Source organism: Hylobates moloch, unplaced genomic scaffold (assembly GCF_009828535.3).
Source record: "Hylobates moloch isolate HMO894 unplaced genomic scaffold, HMol_V3 SCAFFOLD_10, whole genome shotgun sequence".
NCBI classification, from domain to species: domain Eukaryota; kingdom Metazoa; phylum Chordata; class Mammalia; order Primates; family Hylobatidae; genus Hylobates; species Hylobates moloch.
Window position 1 is genome coordinate 68,906,468 of NW_026652285.1, and position 18,680 is coordinate 68,925,147.

General features: G+C 43.0%; 1 protein-coding gene across 2 annotated transcripts in view; it reads left to right on the forward strand.

Annotated features, from left to right (window-relative positions):
- The window catches only part of HABP4 (hyaluronan binding protein 4), a 40,908-nt gene that overhangs the window by 21,474 nt on the left and 754 nt on the right, over window positions 1-18,680 (forward strand). The window contains exons 5-7 of one of the 2 annotated variants that reach the window (XM_032164607.2): window positions 56-139; window positions 13,815-13,986; window positions 17,347-17,532. In XM_032164607.2, the coding sequence (XP_032020498.1) occupies window positions 56-139; window positions 13,815-13,986; window positions 17,347-17,532 (442 nt within the window). The remainder of the gene's footprint in view (window positions 1-55; window positions 140-13,814; window positions 13,987-17,346; window positions 17,533-18,680) is intronic. The other variant, XM_058445047.1, reaches the window with a different exon arrangement.

The following is an 18,680-nucleotide window of genomic DNA, read 5'->3' on the forward strand; positions in this document are numbered from 1 at the left end:
AAGGCATTGGCGTGAACGTATTTGTGTGACTAGAGAGGGTCTTGCTGTTTTTCAGTGATGTGGAGCCGACTGCACCGATGGAGGAACCCACAGTGGTGGAGGAGTCCCAGGGCGCCCCAGAAGAGGAGTCTCCAGCCAAGTAGGGCGTTTCATTCATTCCCCATTGTGGTGTTGGTTCTCTTCTTAATGATTCTTTTTTCTTTTTTTTTTTTTTGAGATGGAACTTGCTTTGTCACCCAGGCTGGAGTGCAATGGCATGATCTTGGCTCATTGCAACCTCCACTTCCTGGGTTCAAGTGATTCTCCTGTCTCAGTCTCCTGAGTAGTTGGGACAATAGGCGTGCGCCACCACGCCCGGCTAATTTTTGCATTTTTAGTAGAAATGGCGTTTCACCATGTCGGCCAGGCTGTTCTCAAACTCCTGACCTCAAGTGATCTATCTGCTTCAGCCTCCCAAAGTGCTGGGATTACAGGTGAGCCACTGCACCTGGCCTTTCTTGATGATTTCTAAGAGCTCTTCACAGACTGGGAATCTCAACCCCTTATCCTATCACAGAGGGCTGACCTTAATGTATGAATGACTGGTGATCAAACTAATTAATAGTTCAAACAACCTAATGAATATCAATGATAATTAATGGGTGAAAGTTGGGCATTCTGTCCTCTGCCCACAAGCTCTTTTCCAGCAGCTTGTTAAATTCCTTGACTTGGAGTAGCCTGACTCTTGTATGGACCTCTAGTGTCTCGTCCCCTCTGTGCTCTCCCAGTCCACCCTCCCTCTCTTTTCATTATATAGCTTAGATCCCGGCTCCGTCTCCAGCACCCTTCCAAGTTCTGTTTTTCTGGGGTTTTTTTTGAGACAGAGTTTCGCTCTTGTTGCCCAGGCTGGAGTGCAATGGCACGACCTTGGCTCACTGCAACCTCCACCTCCCAGGTTCAAGCAATTCTACTCCTCAGCCTCCTGAGTAGCTGGGATTACAGGCATGTGCTACCATGCCTGGCTAATTTTGTATTTTTAGTAGAGACGGGGTTTCTCCATGTTGATCAGGCTGGTCTCGAACTCCCAACCTCAGGTGATCCGCCCATCTCAGCCTCCCAAAGTGCTGGGATTACAGGCATGAGCCACCGTGCCCGGCCTCCAAGTTCTTAAATACCCATGCACCTTCAACTCTCTGGCCCTTTGGACCTGCTGCTGTAACTTGCTAGCAAAACCCCTCCTGGGTGCCTCCACTATCTGCCTTCTCTCTGTCTGTTCCCACAAGCTGAGCACTGCAGGTCACGTCGTGGGCCCGGTTGGGACCCCAGTAAATTCCCGGTCACTAATATTCTGAAACCAGTTCTTGGGTTCACTCTTTCTCCGACCTTCTCTAATGACTGTTTTAATTTCTCCTCAAAACCCTGGCACTGCCTCCCACTGTACCCTTCCCCCATCGTCCTCTTTCATTTTCTGGATGCAACGTTTCCTCTATATCACAGAGTAATTGTGATCCATTAGGTGGCAACTTCATCATCCTCCCACTGCCAAAGATACAAGACTGCTACACCTGCACGCCTCCTGGGCTCCTTCCCTTGTGCTTACCATCGGGGTGCCATCCCCCCTCTGACCTCTTCATGCTTCGGATCCTCTTTCCTACTGACTTCATGAAAACTTGAGTTAGCTTCTTCCTTTTTTGGTATATTCATCTCCTTCCTCCCAACCCTAGTCTTCCAGTCAGCATTTAAACATGCTCAGTCTCTCTTTCGTAAGTGTCCTCTGGACCCCACATTCTCCATCAGCCGCCTCTTTCAGAGTTGCGTGCGGCCTTCTTTACTTCCTCCCCTCCACTTATTCCTCCCCTCCACTTATTTAGCCCAGGCCTGGCTTCTGTCCTCACTGTCCTTCTGAAACAGTCACCATGTCTCCAGATCTAATGGATGCTGCAGTCTGCGTCTTTTTGACCTCTCAGAAGCATTTGACTTTATTGATTTCTTCGTAAACGTGCTGTCCTGTTGGTTTCTGTGATCACTCTGCTCTTCTTTTCCTTCTGCCTCTCAGCATCTCCTTTGCAGGCTCATCCTTGTCTTTTGGGTCTTTTAAAATGTTAAGTTCTTCAGGGCCCTGCCTTAGGCCTTCTCTTTCTGTAGAGTTTCTTTATAGGATCTTATGCACTTCTGTGGCTTAAATTGTCATTTACACGCTAACTCTGGAATATGTATCTCTGGCTCCAACCTTCAATGTGGGCTCCAGGCCTGTGGTTCCATCTGCCTACTGGACACTTTCCTGGGACATCCCAGATGCTCCTGTGCCCAGCCTGACCAAGACTGAGCTGACTCCTCCCCATACCTGTGGTCCTCACTCGGTGTTTCCATCCAGCTGTACAAACCAGAAACCTACGAGTCATCCTTGGAACTTCTGTCTTCTTGACCCTCCTCTTTCCAAAACCCAGTCCTTCACTCTGTTCTGGTGATTGTACCCCTAAAGACCGAGCATCACCACCTACCAGCATTGTCTAAGCCATTGTTATCTGGACCACCGCTGGAGCCCCTCATAGGGCTCCCTGCATCCTCACCTTCTACACCAAGGTGGTGTTCACACCGCATTCTGATTGTCATGCCCCCACCCCTTGCTTAAGACCCCCCAATGTCTTCCTGTCCTTTTTCTGTCCCCTGTTCTGACCTGCAGAGTCCTGTGTGGTCTGGCCCCTGCAAAACCCTCAAGTTCAGACATTCCTGTGCCTTCTCTGGGTTCACCATGAGGCCTTTATTTCATGTTCTCAAACGTACTTTTATCCCTCCCCTGCCCTCACACTTGCCATATAGCTTTCACAAGTGTTGTTTCTTTGTTTTCCCAAACCCCCTTTACTCTTCGCCTATCTATCTCTTACTCATCCTTCAGCTGCCAAAAGGCAGGGTGTCTAGTAGTTAAGAGCACAGACATTGAACCAGTGTGATGAGTTGAAATCCCAGCTCTGCCACTTACTAGTTGGGCAAGTTATTTAATTTCTTTTTCAGTGGCTCAGTTTTCTTCATCTGTAAAATGGGAATAATAACGTCCCTACATTATAGGGTTCTTGTAAAGATTTTGTGTGTGTGTGTGTGCATTCGTGTCCGTGTCCTAGAGTGGTGCCTGGCATGTAGCTAGTGCTTTATCAATATCTGCTCTTATTGTTACTTACTTCAAGAGTGAAAGGCCACAGTGATTGATGATTGTGAAATCTGTATTCAAAACAATTTCAATGTATTATTCAAAACAAGAAATGTGTTTCATTAAATAAGTAGGATTAACAGTTTATGAATATTTAGACAGTGAGCTAACTAAGGAACTAGATTAACAGTTTATATGAATGTTAAGAAAGTTAACCTGATACCTTCAGGAGAACATTATATCATTTTTGAGCCAATAAACATTTATACAAATTCAGGTAATATAAGGCAGAATAATAGAGAGTAAATTATAGTATTGTTCTAATCTATAGAATTGATTGAGATACTCTAGCATTCATAATATTAGACAAAAATATTTAGTCACTGGGAAAGAAAATAAAGCTTGTTGACTGTCTGTCTGCAATATCCCAGGAGAGCTAGCTGGAAAATCTTTCTCTCTCTTTTCTGCTGACCTGGGGGGAAAGTGAGCATCTATTTGGAATTGCAAGTGCAATGCAGGTATTGAGTGACTGTGCTGGGAGATTCTTTTTTCTGCACTGCCTTGTCAAATTTTAACATTATTACTAAAATTTCTAATAATACAATTATAATTTTTTGATACTCTAAATGTTGGGCTGGTATCCAAAAAATACATTGAGTGATAGCGATGCTCTCTGGTCTCAGCCCTGTTTGAGTGTTGATTTTGCACTCTGGCTTCTGGCATTTAGCCTGAATGTACATTCAGTGTACCTCTCAGTTCTAGAATGTCTTTATAGATGAATCTAATGTACTCTTACTTATGTTCAAACACACAACCCAAAGTGCACTTCCATTTTTCTCAAATAGGACATATTTTACTGATAATTATATGTGCAATGCCCTTCCATCCTTCCATCTTCTTCCTTTCATTAAAGAAGTATTAACTGTTCCTTGTTGCATGGTGTTCTAGTGTCCGACGATACCTGTGATGACTCCTTGTATTTTGTTTTAAGAATAACTCTAACATTGGCCAGGCGCTGTGGCTCACACCTGTAATCCCAGCACTTTGGGAGGCTGAGGCGGGCGGATCACAAGGTCAGGAGATTGAGACCATCCTGGCTAACACGGTGAAACCCAGTCTCTACTGAAAATACAAAAAATTAGCTGGGCGTGGTAGCGGGCACCTGTAGTCCCAGCTATTCAGGAGGCTGAGGCAGGAGAATGGCGTGAACCCAGGAGGTGGAGCTTGCAGTGAGCCGAGATCATGCCACTGCACTCCAGCCTGGGCAACAGAGCAAGACTCCATCTCAACAAAAAAAAAAAAAGAAAAAGAAAAAGAATAACATTTTTAGAGCATTTGCTGTGTGCCAAGAACTGCTGTAAATGCTACCATGTCTTAATGCATTCAGTTCTTTGCCACTCCATGAAGGAGGAGCTACTGTTATTCTCACACTGAGACAGAGGTTCAATACCTGCCTGAGGTCACCTGGCTCATGTGCAGAGCAGGAATTTGAACCAAGCAGATGCATAGGCATTCATGCTCCTCTAGTGAGTGGTAGGAATAGCAAAAAGTGCTGTTCAGAACACCTGCTGGTAACTCAGGAGAGGGGAAAAGATGTTGGCCCTGGAAGGTAAGAGCTGCCGGGATCTCTGAGCGTTTCCCTACTCAGGAATATGGAGCATCAACTCTCATCCTTCCTGAAAAATACTTTATTAAAAGAAACTGTGAGGAAGCAGTAATCAAACTATCTGCAATAAATTATTTTTATTGTAATCGGTTTCCTAGTGTATTTGCTTAAACAATGACGATTTTCTTACGTTTTAGGTTAAATTCACTTGTCCCAGTGAAATATCCGATTAGTAAAGCTTTATTTCTGGAACCTACTTTCTTTGATTCACTGCACTCTTTCATATATTCAGGTGAAAAGGTATTGCATGAATGGAAATGTGGACATTTGAATTGATGTTTTGTATCTTTCCTCTGCGCATAACATGACTGTTTTCCTTCTAGGTATATTTCTCTGCCCCCTTATTCCCTGAATCTCAGTGGAGCACAGAGGTTGAGTGTGGGCTTTGGAAACACAATGACAGGATTGGAACTTGCCTATTCTATTTATTTGCTCGCTATGTGACCTCTCTCTGCCTCAATATTCTTATCTGTAAAATGGGATATTAATTATATCTAACTATTGATATCACAAAATAATATAAAGCATTTTGAATAGCATCTGGCACATGGTAAGCATACAGTGTTAGCTAGTCTCATTCATTTCTAATTAAAGGGAACTGTGGTTAAAGCAGTATGATTTCTATAATTTCGCATGTTTAGAAACAAATATATAACTATCAAATTTGTATATAGCATTATTCACATTACCATAGATTGGACCACCTTATATCCATAAGTCACTTTGCTGGAAAATTCCCTCCCAAAAGTTTTTTATAATAAACCAAGGATTGTGAAGTTCTTTGAATTACTCAAAAATGGGGGTGTTAAAGGAATAGCAGTTATGAGGCTCTCAGTTGTTAGAAATATACTTGCATGAGTCCTTCCTAGAATCAAAGGATACATCTCTTCCTGTTGAATATTTGGTCATTGCTAAAACTGCCGGTAAAACTGTACTCAGAACCAATCAAATGGGAAATGGGTTATGCGTCACAGGATTGTCATAGTGTGTGTTTGCTAATAACTTTTAGTGGGTAGGGAATAAGGTTAAGGAGCCTGTCCTTGGTGATACTATGCTGCTTTCAACGTGGCTTGTTGAAACTGCAGCTGATAAGCAGGGAGGGATATGGGGCATCCGTGCCTCTATTCTTGAATGAGGTGCATTCCAGTCAACAGCTTCAGGCTGATACTGCTGAAGGAGGCTGTAACTTGTAACTAATCTGAATTACACTATATGCTTTACTTTATGTGTCTATACACAGTTTCAAGCCTGCATTTCATATATACCTCATCCTTTTGTGATCTAGTTCTTTGTTTAGATATGATATCCTTTAAGCAAACAAGCAAACAAACAAACTCTGTTAATAACAAGTACCTCTGTGGCCTTAATGTAAAATCTATTCTTTCTAGAATTGAATTTTCTGGAATTTATAAACTTGTATTAGGTCGTCTTAAGTATGAAAGAATTACCAAATTTATAGCATTCAGTTCTGTTGATTTTTAAAATTCTGTCACAAGTAGGCTAAAGAAGATTTATGATTCCTTAATATTTCTTTATTTGTAGCTGTGTATTAAAATTTTATATTATGGAAAATTATAAAGTAGTATAAAGAACTTGTAAGTAAGTTGTTCAGCTTAAAACTTACCAAATATTCCTGTTTCATGCATATTTCTGCCAACTTCTGCCTCCCCCAGGGTATCATATGCCACTCATAAATGTTTCACAGTGTTATACCTGCTACTCTTTTTTAATAACATAACTGGAATACCATTACTCCATTAAAACTTTTTTAATATCCTTGATATCATTAATACCAAGACACTTCTTCAGTTTCCCTGATTGTCTCAAAACTTTTTAAAAAGATAATTTATTTGTTTGAAATAATATTGAAATATACATGTCAATTGGTTAGTCTCATGTCTGTTTTTAAAACAGCTTTGGGATATAATTCACATCCAATAAATGGCACTTATTTAGCATGTACAGTTTTACAAGCATTGATATATTTGTACACTTGTGAAACTGTCACCATGAGCAAAATCATGAGCATAGCTATCGCCCCACAAAGTTTCCTAGCGTTCGTTTGTAGGCCTTCTCTCTTGCCCCATTTCCCCCCGGCAGCCAGTGATCTACTTTCTGTCACTACAGATTAGTTTGCAGTTGCTGTAATTTTATATGAATGGAATCATGCAGCTTGTATTCTTCTTTGTTCTGTGTTCTTTCTCCAAGCATACTTACTGTGTGATTTGCATCCGTTCATTCCTTTTCATTGCGGAGTAGTAGTCTGTTATACAGGTGGACCACCATTTATCTGTTTACCTGGTGGTGATCACTGAGTGGTTTCCAGTTTTTGCTCTAAAGCTGCTATGAACATTTTTTTTTTCTTTGAGACAGAGTCTCACTCTGTCACCCAGCCTGGCATGCAGTGATGCAATCTCGGCTCCCTGCAACCTCCGCCTCCCAGGTTCAAGCGATTCTCCTGCCTCAGCCTCCTGAGTAGCTGGGATTACAGGCACCCGCCACTACACCCAGCTAATTTTTGTATTTTTAGTAGAGACAGGGTTTCACCATGTTGGCCAGGCTGGTCTCGAACTCCTAACCTTGTGATTCGCCCTCCTCGGCCTCCCAAAGTGCTGGGATTACAGGTGTGAGCCACTATGCCTGGCCCGAACATTTTAATATACAAGTGTTTATATGGATATACACTTTCGTTTCTCCTGGGTAAATACCTAGGAGTGGAATGGTTGGACCAAATGGTATGCGTATATTTCACTTTGTAAGAAACTGCTGAACTCTTTTCCAAAAGGGTTGTGCCATTGTTATTTTCTCACCAACAGTGAGAGTTTACTTCTCCTACATCCTTGCCAGAACTTGCTATGATCAGTTTTCACAACTTTCAGTCATTTTAATAGGTACATATCTCATTATGGGTTTTTGTTGTCATCGTTTTTTTTCTTTTTTTAGAGACAAGATCTTGCTCTGTCACCCAGGCTAGAGTACAGTGGTGTGATCATAGCTCACTGTAACTTCTAACTCCTGGTCTCAAATGATCCTCCCACCTCAGCCTCCTGATGCCCAGCTAATTTTTTACTTTTTTTATAGAGATGGGGTCTCACTTCGGTACCCAGGCTGGTCTCCAACTCTTGGCATCAGGTGCCACCTCGGCCTCCTGGAGTGCTGAAATTACAGATGTGGGCCACCGTGTCTAGCTTCATTGTGGTTTTAATTTGCATTTCCCTAATGACTAATAATGTTGAACATTTTTTGCGTGTTATTTCCCATCTCTATTCTTTAGTAAAGCTGCTTTGATAAAGAACCACTGCCACCAGGGACTTGATTGTTTCCAGGGCATTTGGGTGGACAGAGACGGGAAATACACACACACACACACACATTATAAGATAAAATATGAGCTCATTCAATATTTCCAATTCGAAGTTATGATACGGGATTTTTACCTAGACTGCTTGTTTCTCCTTTTCTTACATATTGAAAATTCTAGTTCTGAGTAACATTGTGCTTTTAATCATTTGTTGCACATAAAACAGTCACAGCATTACCAACACTACCTTCAGTAACACAGTTACTGAAAAGTTATGTCGAGGAGGGAGATGAGTAATCAAATTTGTATTTCAAAATCATTTGAAATAGTTTCTCTTGATGGTTATATCACCAGTTTCATAAACATTTAGGTTACTTTGATTCATTTTACTTTCAAATTTTAGAGATTGAATTTTAATTTAAATCTGTTTTATAATTATGTAAAATATTTACATGTTTCCAAAGTTCAGTCTGAAAAACATGATTTTTTTTTTTCTCCTTGAGATGGAGTTTCACTCTTGCCCAGGCTGGAGTGCAGTGATGCAATCTTAGTTCACTGCAACCTCCGCCTCCCGGGTTCAAGCAATTCTCCTGCCTCGGCCTCCCGAGTAGCTGGGATTACAGGTGCCTGCCACCATGCCCAGCTAATTTTTGTATTTTTAGGTTTTAGGAGAGACGGGATTTTACCATGTTGGCCAGGCCTGTGTCGAACTCCTGACCTCAGGTGATCAACTGGCCTCGGCCTCCCAAAGTGCTGGGTTTACAGACATGAGCCACCGTGCCCAGCCAAAACATGGTATTTTCAAATAGCTTTTATCCCTGTTCTTTTCCTGGCTTATATTCCAATTTAAAAAAAAATGCTGGCTGGGTGTGGTGGCTCATGCCTGTAATCCCCGCACTGTGGGAGGCCAAGGTGGGTGGATTGCTTGAGCCTAAGAGTTTGAGACCAGCCTAGGCAACAAGTGAGACCCTCCCCCACTCCGTCTCTACAAAAAATACAAAAATTAGCCGGGTATGGTGCTGCATGCCTGTAGTCCCAGCTACTCTGGAGGCTGAAGTGAGAGGATCCCTTGAGCCCAGGAGGTGGAGGTTGCAGTGAGCAGAGATCATGCCACCGCACTCCAGCCTGGGTGACAGAGTGAGACCCTGTCTCAAAACAAAACAAAACAACTATCTATCTCCATCTATGCTATGCATATATATTTGTGTGGCTCTCCAAGGTACTGTACACCCCTCCTTGCTTTTTTCTCATTCACTCTGGAAGGTGCTCCATAGCAGTATATACAGATAGTCCTCATTCCTTTTTTAGCTGCTATACTATAGTTTTTTCACCAAGTTATTTTCTAGATAGGTTTGGGTTGTTTCCATTAATTTGCTGTTCCAGTGTCTTAGTATCTTTTAATATTTTTGCCAGTATATATTTGAGATCTATATATATATATATTTTTTTTGAGACGGAGTCTCGCTGTCGCCCAGGCTGGAGTGCAGTGGCAGGATCTCGGCTCACTGCAGGCTCCGCCCCCCGGGGTTCATGCCATTCTCCTGCCTCAGCCTCCCGAGTAGCTGGGACTACAGGCGCCCGCCACCTCGCCCAGCTAATTTTTTGTATTTTTAGTAGAGACAGGGTTTCACCGTGTTAGCCAGGATGGTCTCGATCTCCTGACCTCGTGATCCGCCCACCTCGGCCTCCCAAAGTGCTGAGATTACAGGAGTGAGCCACCACACCCGGCCTGTATTTTGATATTGGTACTTTTCCAGCATTTTATTGTGAAAATTTCAAAACCCAGCAAAGTTTAAAGAATTTTATAGCTAACATCTATACTTACCACTACTTAAATGCTACCATTTATATCTTATATATTCATTTTACATAAGTATTCATCATTAATCCATGTTTTTTGACACATTTCATAATTGTAGACATCTATACACTTCCCCCTAAATAGTTCAACGTGCATATCACTAAATAGAATTAATACTTGTTTACAGTTTTTTCTTCTGATATAAAATGTATATACTGTGAAATGTATAAATCTTAAGTGTACATTCACTGTTTTGACAAATGCATGTACTTGTGGAATCCAAACTCCTGTCAATATACAGAATATTACCAATCACGCCAGAAAGTTCCTTCATATTCCTTCATGTTACCCTTGCTTTGATGTTTTTTCTACCATCAGCTTGGTATTGTAGAGTCACTGCAAATTTGTCTATTTTGGATGCTCTGTGGTTAGGTTTCTCTACTGATTTTGCTTATATTTTTCATAACATTGATCTGTGTATTTCTATAATAGAACCTTAAATTACATCAGCTCTTCAGTGAAGATACAGATTTGATTCTCTCCCCACTCCCCACCTACCTTTTTTTTTGGAGACAGAGTCTCGTTCTGTTGCCCAGGCTGGAGTGCAGTGGTGCCATCTTGGTTCACTGCAACCTCCGCCTCCTGGGTTCACGCAATTCTCCTGCCTCAGCCTCCTGAGTAGCTGGGATTACAGGGATTACAGGCGTGTGCCACCACACCCAGCTAATTTTTGTATTTTTAGTAGAGACGGGGTTTCACCATGTTAGTCAGGCTGGTCTTGAACACCTGACCTTGTGATCCACCTGCCTCGGCCTCCCAAAGTGCTGGGATTACAGGCGTGAGCCACTGCGCCTGGCCTGTTTTTTCCCTTTAAACACCTTTGAGATATAATTGTCGTACTATAGCACTCAAATCTCTAAGTATATAGGCCAGGTATGGTGGTTCAGACCTGTAATCCCAACACTTTGGGAGGCAGAGGCAGGAGAACAGCTTGAGGCCAGGAGTTCAAGACCAGCATGGGCTACATGGCGAGACCCCGTCTCTACAAAATTGTTGTAAAAATTAGCTGGGCCTGATGGCTCATGCCTGTAGTCCCGGCTACTCTCAGGAAGCTGAGGTGGGAGGATCCTTGGGCTCAGGAGGTTGAAGGTATGGTGAGCCATCATCATGCCACTGTACTCCAGCCTGGCCAACAGAGTGAAACCCAGCCTGTATCAGACAAATAAATGAATAAATGACTGAATGCATGGATGGATGGTTTGGGGTATGTTACATTATTAATTTATTTAAATTGCAGTAGAAATAACATAAAAATTGCCATTTTTACCATTTTAATATATGCAATTTAGGGGCATCAGTAACATTCACATTGTGTGTAACCATCACCACTATCCATCTCTAGAACTTTTTTTTTTTTTTTTTTTGAGACGGAATCTCACTCTGTTGTCCAGGCTGGAGTGCAGTGGTGTGATCTCGGCTCACTGCAACCTCTGCCTCCCGGGTTCAAGTGATTCTCCTGCCTCAGCCTCCTGAGTAGCTGGGACTACAGGCACATGCCACCACACCCGGCTAATTTTTTTGATTTTTTTTTAGTAGAGACGGGGTTTCACCATATTGGCCAGGCTGGTCTCGAACTCCTGACCTCATGATCCGCCTGCCTCAGCCTCCCAAAGTGCTAGGATTTTAGGCTTGAGCCACCGTGCCCGGCCTTGTAGAACTTTTTCATCACAGAGACTCTATATCCATTTAACACTAACTCCCCATTTCCCCCCAGCATGTAGTAACCTCTATTTTACTCATGCTTATGAATTTGCCTATTCTAGGTGCCTCATCTAAGTGGAATCGTTCAATGTTCCTTTTGTGCCTGGCTTATTTTAACTATTAGCATCAAGTTTTCAGCTTCATTCATGTTGTAGCATGTGCCAGTCTTCATTTCTTTTTTCTTTTTTGTGTGTGTATTTTTGTGATGATTTGTCAAATCTACAGTTTTAATCCTTTTAAAGTGTACAAGTCAGTGGCATTTAGTACATTCAGAGTGTTATGCAACCATCACCATGATCTGGCTCCAGAACGTTGTTATCATCCCAAAAGGAAACCTCATGCCCATTCAGCAGTCACTCCCTATCCTCCCTCCCTGCAGCCCTGGCCACCACTGATCTGCTTCCTGTCTGTGTGAAAATGGCTCCTCTGAATATTTCATGTAAATGGAATCATACACAGAAGGCTTTTCTACCTGGTTTATTTCACTTGCATCATTTTTTCAAGGTTTGTTCATGTCGTAATGTGTATTAATACTGTTTCTTTTTATTGCCAGATAATATTCCAAAAAATGTGCCATATTTGGTTTATCCATTCATTAGTTAATAGACATTTAGGTTGTGTCCACTTTTTGGCTATTATGAATAGCGCTGCAGTGAACACTTGGGTTTAAGTTTTCATGTGGATGTATGTTTTCATTTCTCTTGAGTATAAACCCAGGAGTGAAATTTCTGGGTCAGAGACTAACTCAGCTTAGATTTTTGAGGAACCGCCAGACTGCTTTCCAAAGTGGCTACACCATTTCACATTCCCACTGGCAGTATATGTGGGTTCCAGTTTCTCCACATCCTCCCCAGCGCTTGTCCAATGTCTTTTTGATTCTAACCATCCCACTGGGTGTGGACTGGTGCAGCTCTGTGGTTTTGACTTGTCTTTCTCTAACAGCTAATGATGTGCAACATCTTACTGCCTATTTGTATATCTTCTCTGGAAAAATGTTTACTCAGATCCTTGCCTTTTTTGGGGGGAGGGTGGTCATTTGTCTCAACTAAAGAGGACTTGTATCTAGAATTCATAAAGCATTTTTTTTTTTTTTTTAAAGAGACAGTGTCTCACTCTGTTGCCCAAGCTGGAACACAGTGGCCATTCACACGTGTGATCATAGCTCACTGCAGCCTCGGATGCCTGGCCTCAAGCGATCCTCCCACCTCAGCCCCCTGAGTAGCTAGGACTATCGGCATGAGCCACCACTCTTGGTTGTTCATAAAGAATTCTTTATGTATTCTAGTTAGAAGTCCCTTATGAGATATATTATTTGCAAATATTTTATCCCATTTTGTGGACTTTTTACTTTTTTGATGATGTCCTTTGTAGTATCAAAGTGTCTGATGATGTTCAATGTATGTACTTTTGTTGCTTGTTTTTTTGGTGTTATGTGGAAGAAACCATTGCCCAATCCAGGGTTAAGAAGGTTTCTGCCTAGGTTTTCTGCTAAGAGTTTTATATTTTAGCTCTTGTATTTATGGTGTGAGGTAGGTCTAACTTCATTCTTTCTTCTGGTGTGTGTGGATATCAGTTGTCCCAGCACCATTTGTTGAAAATACTTTTCATTCTCCATTGAATTGTCTTTGGCACCATGGTTGGAAAAAAAAAATCAATTGACCATAAATGTGAGGGTTTATTTCTGGACTCTGAATTCTTTTCTCTTGATCCATATGTCTGTCTTTTGTTTTCTTTTTAAAAGTCATTAATTTAAAGAGGGTATTTACAAAAGTATGCATTTATGAGCCACTGCTTTAAAACTTCTGTTTATGGTTTCCTGTATTTTATTTCAACCCATTTTCCATAATTACCTCATTTTGTCTGTCATGCTATCTGGAAGGGAGTGTCAGTGGTGAAGTGTGATGTTAATGTCATCAGGATGGTGATGTTCCCATTTTTCAAAGATTGCTTTGAACAGATAGGAAGTATCTTCTGTTGGCAGTGATGACATAAAATGTTGAAAATGAAATATGGAAGCTTGTGAGTCAAAGATTTCCTTACCTTATTTGCATTTGAAATGCAGTACCACAAAAATATGTTGAATTAATGCTTATAACTTTTTCTTTAATAAAGTAGACATTTTAGTACCATCAAAAAGTATTCTTTATACATCTCTTTATAGAGTTCCTGAGTTGGAGGTAGAAGAAGAAACCCAAGTTCAAGAGATGACTTTAGATGAGTGGAAAAATCTTCAAGAACAGACCAGACCAAAGCCTGAGTTTAACATCCGGAAACCAGAATCCACTGTTCCTTCCAAAGCCGTGGTGATCCACAAGTCAAAATACAGAGATGATGTAAGCATTGCATTTCGTATGTAGAGGTAATCTTTACTTTTACCTTACTGGAAGTGAAATGGACCTTTCCACTTCTGTCGTGAAAATGGAACATTAGTAGTTGGCGCTCTTGTTTCTAATCAGAGATGATGCATGCCTAATTTAACTGTATCTTTATTGGTCATTAAGGAAAGGAATTGAAACGAGGTATTGACAGAAGCACAGAGCAGTTAGAGTGACAGTGCATCTTCTGCTCACCCTGGGTCTATGCAGGGACTGTACCCATACTGTGTGTTAACTGTATTTCATTTTTCTCAAGGGAGAGTTACAGATTGTGTCTTCTACAATTCAAAGTTATTCAAAGGAGAACTACACTCTATATTCTCTGAGTAGGTTACTTTCAACTCTGATTCTTGATAAGGGCATTTCACTATGAGTAGTTGATGACTTTTTTTTTTTTTTTTTTTGAGACGGAGTTTCGCTCTTATTGCCCAGGCTGGAGTGCAGTGGCGTGATCTTGGCTCACCGCAACATCCGCCTTCTGGGTTCAAGCGATTCTCCTGCCTCAGCCTCCTGAGTAGCTGGGATTATAGGCATGCGCCACCACCCTGGCTAATTTTGTATTTTTAGTAGAGACGGGGTTTCTCCATGTTGGTCAGGCTGGTCTTGAACTCCCGACCTCAGGTGATCCACTGGCCTCGGCCTCCCAAGGGCTGGGATTACAGGCATGAGCCACCGCGCCCGGCCGAGTAGTTGATGACTTTTTAAACTGTGGTTGAGGTTCCGTGCGCTTCTGACACCTTTCCCATGTTGGTTCAGCAGCCAGCGTGCTGCGGGGGTTGCTCAGGGAGCTCCTCCGTGTTGTGAGGCCTTATTGCTCACGGCTTAACGTCCAGCTCTTCTCAGAAGCTTCAGTTTTGCAGGGAGAGGTTTCGGGGAAACATCTAGCAGCATATGTTGATAGGGATGCCACGGAGTCATCGAGTCCCCGACTTAAGTTACTGAACTTAAGGCTAGGTCCACTGAAGCATTCTCATTATGGGATTTAGAATCTGTATCATTCCGTTACAGCTTGATACCAGTCACTGTGTCGAGGTGGGAGTGAGCAGGTTCTTCCTCTCTGTGGGGTATTAGTCATTGATTTTCATTTGGAATCTCAGGAATGTTATACTATTGTAGAGTTGTCATTTACACTTTGGTTAGTTTCATTTTCTGAGTGAGTACTTTGATTAAGGGTCATTTAAGATACAGGGTTCTTGGGAGGCCAAGGCAGGCGGATCACCTGAGGTCAGGAGTTCGAGACCAGCCTAGCCAACATAGTGAAACCCTGTCTCTACTAAAAATACAAAAACTAGCCGGGCGTGGTGGCAGGCGCCTGTAATCCCAGCTACTGGGGAGGCTGAGGCAGGAGAATCGCTTGAATCCGGGAGGCATGGTTGCAGCGAGCTGAGATCACGCCATTGCACTACAGCCTGGGCAACGAGTGAGACTTCGTCTCAAAAAACACACACAAAAAAAGATACAGGATTCTCTCCCACCCTCTTGTTTTGGTCAGTCCAAGCTGTAGGAGGCCTTACTGAGTTTTGAGCTGTTCCACAAGAAATGGCTTTTTGTAGACATAGGTGGCCAGAGCTTTATTTCCCTGGCAATCTCTGGGAGGTGTTTTCTAACTCCATTAGCTAGCTGGGTTGGTTCTCTACCTGTCCACTTCCTTTGTTCTTTTTTGTTCTAGGCATTGTAAATAAAAATTTCTCTAAAACAAATGTGCTGTCAGGATTGAAATGTGCAGCTGACGTGTTAGGTAAAAATAGAAGCTGCTCTTTCTTAATCCACACCAGATTTGTCCTCCCGGGCTCCAGAGGTCTCCCGGGATATTTGAAGCAAGTGGGTTAGCTGAGTCATCGAGCCTGGTCTCAGTGAAGCACACATCTTGGTCCTTGTTAATCTTGGAGGATTGAAGATTTTAGCTAGGAATTGTTCTTAAAGCAACACAAGCCAGATCTTGGGTTCATCGGTTTACTTTGTTCTGGACACCTGAAGAGGCAGAAGCACTAGAATACCTAGCAAAGTTGAGACCTAGTAACAACCCCGTGTGAGGCACTGGGCAGTGAAAGCACTTGGGCCAGGGCCAGCTGGAGCTGCAAGCGGAGCCCAAGCCTTAGACTGTGTGTCCAGTCCCTGCTCCACTGTCCCGAGGCCCTTCCTGCCCCTTCCTGCAGTGGGAGGTAACTCAAAGCAGGGCCTCCAGGGAGACCTTACCAGTGCTTCCCTGCTGAGTGGCAAACAAGGCAAGGGTTGAGTATTTTGCCTGTTACTATTTTTGTGTGTTTCTCTTTTTACAGAGTGCCAGTGCTCCTGGACTGTTTTTCTTCACCCTTTTAGCATTAAGCATCCAACTACCTAAAGCCTCTGCTTTCTTTTAACCTGAGACCTCAAAGGGGACACAAATGTTAAACATGAAGGCTGTCATGAGCATATGGCCTAAGGGTGTTGATGTGCTCACGGAAGCTTTGTTCCATTTCCTGGTTGTAGGAATGTTTAATGTTGTAGCACTTTGGGGATTCTCATCTGAGATCACTGACACATTTTCCTTTCTGTAGGTTTTTACTTTACCTAAAGTGGGGTTGTGTGTGTGTGTTATCCGTTATTATGAGTTGAAGCCAAATCAAATTTGGATCAGATTTAATTAATTAATATAGTTGTCACAAGAGATAGAATTTTAACGAAAGCAGTTCTTAAAAAACAGCTTGACTTCTTTGTGCAGTGTTGGTAGAACACTCAGGTAACCATACTCTGTTGTTTTTATAAAATTTCTCTATATTTTGAGTCAGAATTGTTTATTATAAATCATCTGATTTTTAGCACATGGTATTAGAGTCAGCACCCATGCTGAAAGGAATTTCTCTGTTAAGTTCTCTTCTGGGAAGGGGATATTTCCTTATTTATCAAAGCATTTGTGAACAGATAAGACAGAAAATAAGCAAAAATGAAAATTTATCTCAGCAAAATACACTTAGATATAAAACATGTATATTGTTTGCTATTATTAGTCATGCCAAATCTTACATCTTAACCTGCTCAGCTGATAGAAATTTGGTCCCACTTGAAATCATAATAAGTTCAAAGATGTTTGGATTAAGATTATAATTGCAAGAATGTGGGACTGCAAAACGTACAGAACTCACTGTCTTAGAATTGGAACAGCAGTGCTGTTTTCCTTTGTCCAGCTCTGCAGCCCAGGGCCAGAGACACATCCAGAGAGTGGCTCTGACTAGCCCCTCATGGTGTTTTAGCTCCTGTGCAGCACATTGCAGCCACTAAGCCAGATGAGTGTGGGGATGGCTGTGGACTTGTGCGTGTTTGATGCTGTAACTGTTTCAGATGGTAAAAGATGACTATGAGGACGATTCCCATGTTTTCCGGAAACCCGCCAATGACATCACATCCCAGCTGGAGATTAATTTTGGTAACCTCCCTCGTCCTGGGCGTGGAGCCAGAGGAGGCACCCGGGGAGGCCGGGGAAGGATCAGGAGGGCAGAGAACTATCGACCCAGAGCAGAAGTGGTGGTAGGTGTCTGTATTATAAATCCCGGATGGTTTGGTGAAAGAAGTAAATAAGGACAGTGCCCTGGGCCCAGAATCAGGATGGTCTAATTTCAGAGGGTCATCAGTTTCTGCAGTCACTTCTTTCTGTAGCTAGTGTGGGACTGATGTTGGGGCATTTGGACGGTGTTGTAGCATCATGGACATCTCGCCTAGAGACCATTCTGTAGCCCTGGCTTCCAGGGTCTGCTGTGAAGGCACTCCCAGGATGGGAGAGAAACTCACTCTCATCCGCATTAGACGAGATCCCCAGGCTTGGGATTGAACTGGAGCACCTGATGTTTTGCTTACTGTGGCCTGATTGTATGCCTTGGGCTCAGGTGATGCTGTCAGAGTGGACAGAATCTTTCCTAAGATCTCAAGCCCTTTGTGAGGGGACCTTCCTCAACCCCTCCCCGGCTCACCTGCCTCACACCATCCTCAGCCGAGGCTGCCTGCTTCTAGCTCTCAACACAGCACGCTCCTTACCCCTGGCCTCTGCCTGCTGGCCTCCGTTCATCCTTCCAACCTCACTTCCTCACAGGTTTCTTTGATCACATCTCCTAGACCGGTCAAGGTCCCGGAGCAAAGGAGTTTCTTTTCATTGAAGCCTGATCTCCGTGTGCGACTGTATTCCCACTGGTGTGGCTATCAGTCAGTGGCTGCTTTTGCTCATTATCGGTTTACGCAGTGCCACGCAGTGCCTGGCATGTAGTAGGTGCTTCCTAATGTGGTATGGACACTTATTCTTGGAAATCAGCCCTGAGGCCCCATGGCACAGACCCCTTCTCTGTGGCTGGTCTTGGCAATGCTCCTCTTGCTGCCCGGTTCCCTCGCTCTAGGGAGCAGCCCCTGGAAGCAGTGTCTATGGTTTGTTTTTGCTTAAGCAGGAGCAAAAACACAGTTTTTGCAGGGGGAGGGGAGTAGGGGTATATTTGGGGCCAGGATGGAAATAGGTCTATTCTGAGATAGGAAACACATCCTCACTCCTTTCCTATAGCAGAGCTCTAGCCCCTGCAGCACTCCAGGGCGTGTGTTGGGAAACCGCTGTGAGATCCAGCGCCACCCACCTCTTCACTGGCATCTGTCCCCACCTTCACAACCTGTGCACGCCCCCACCTCAGAACTGCCCT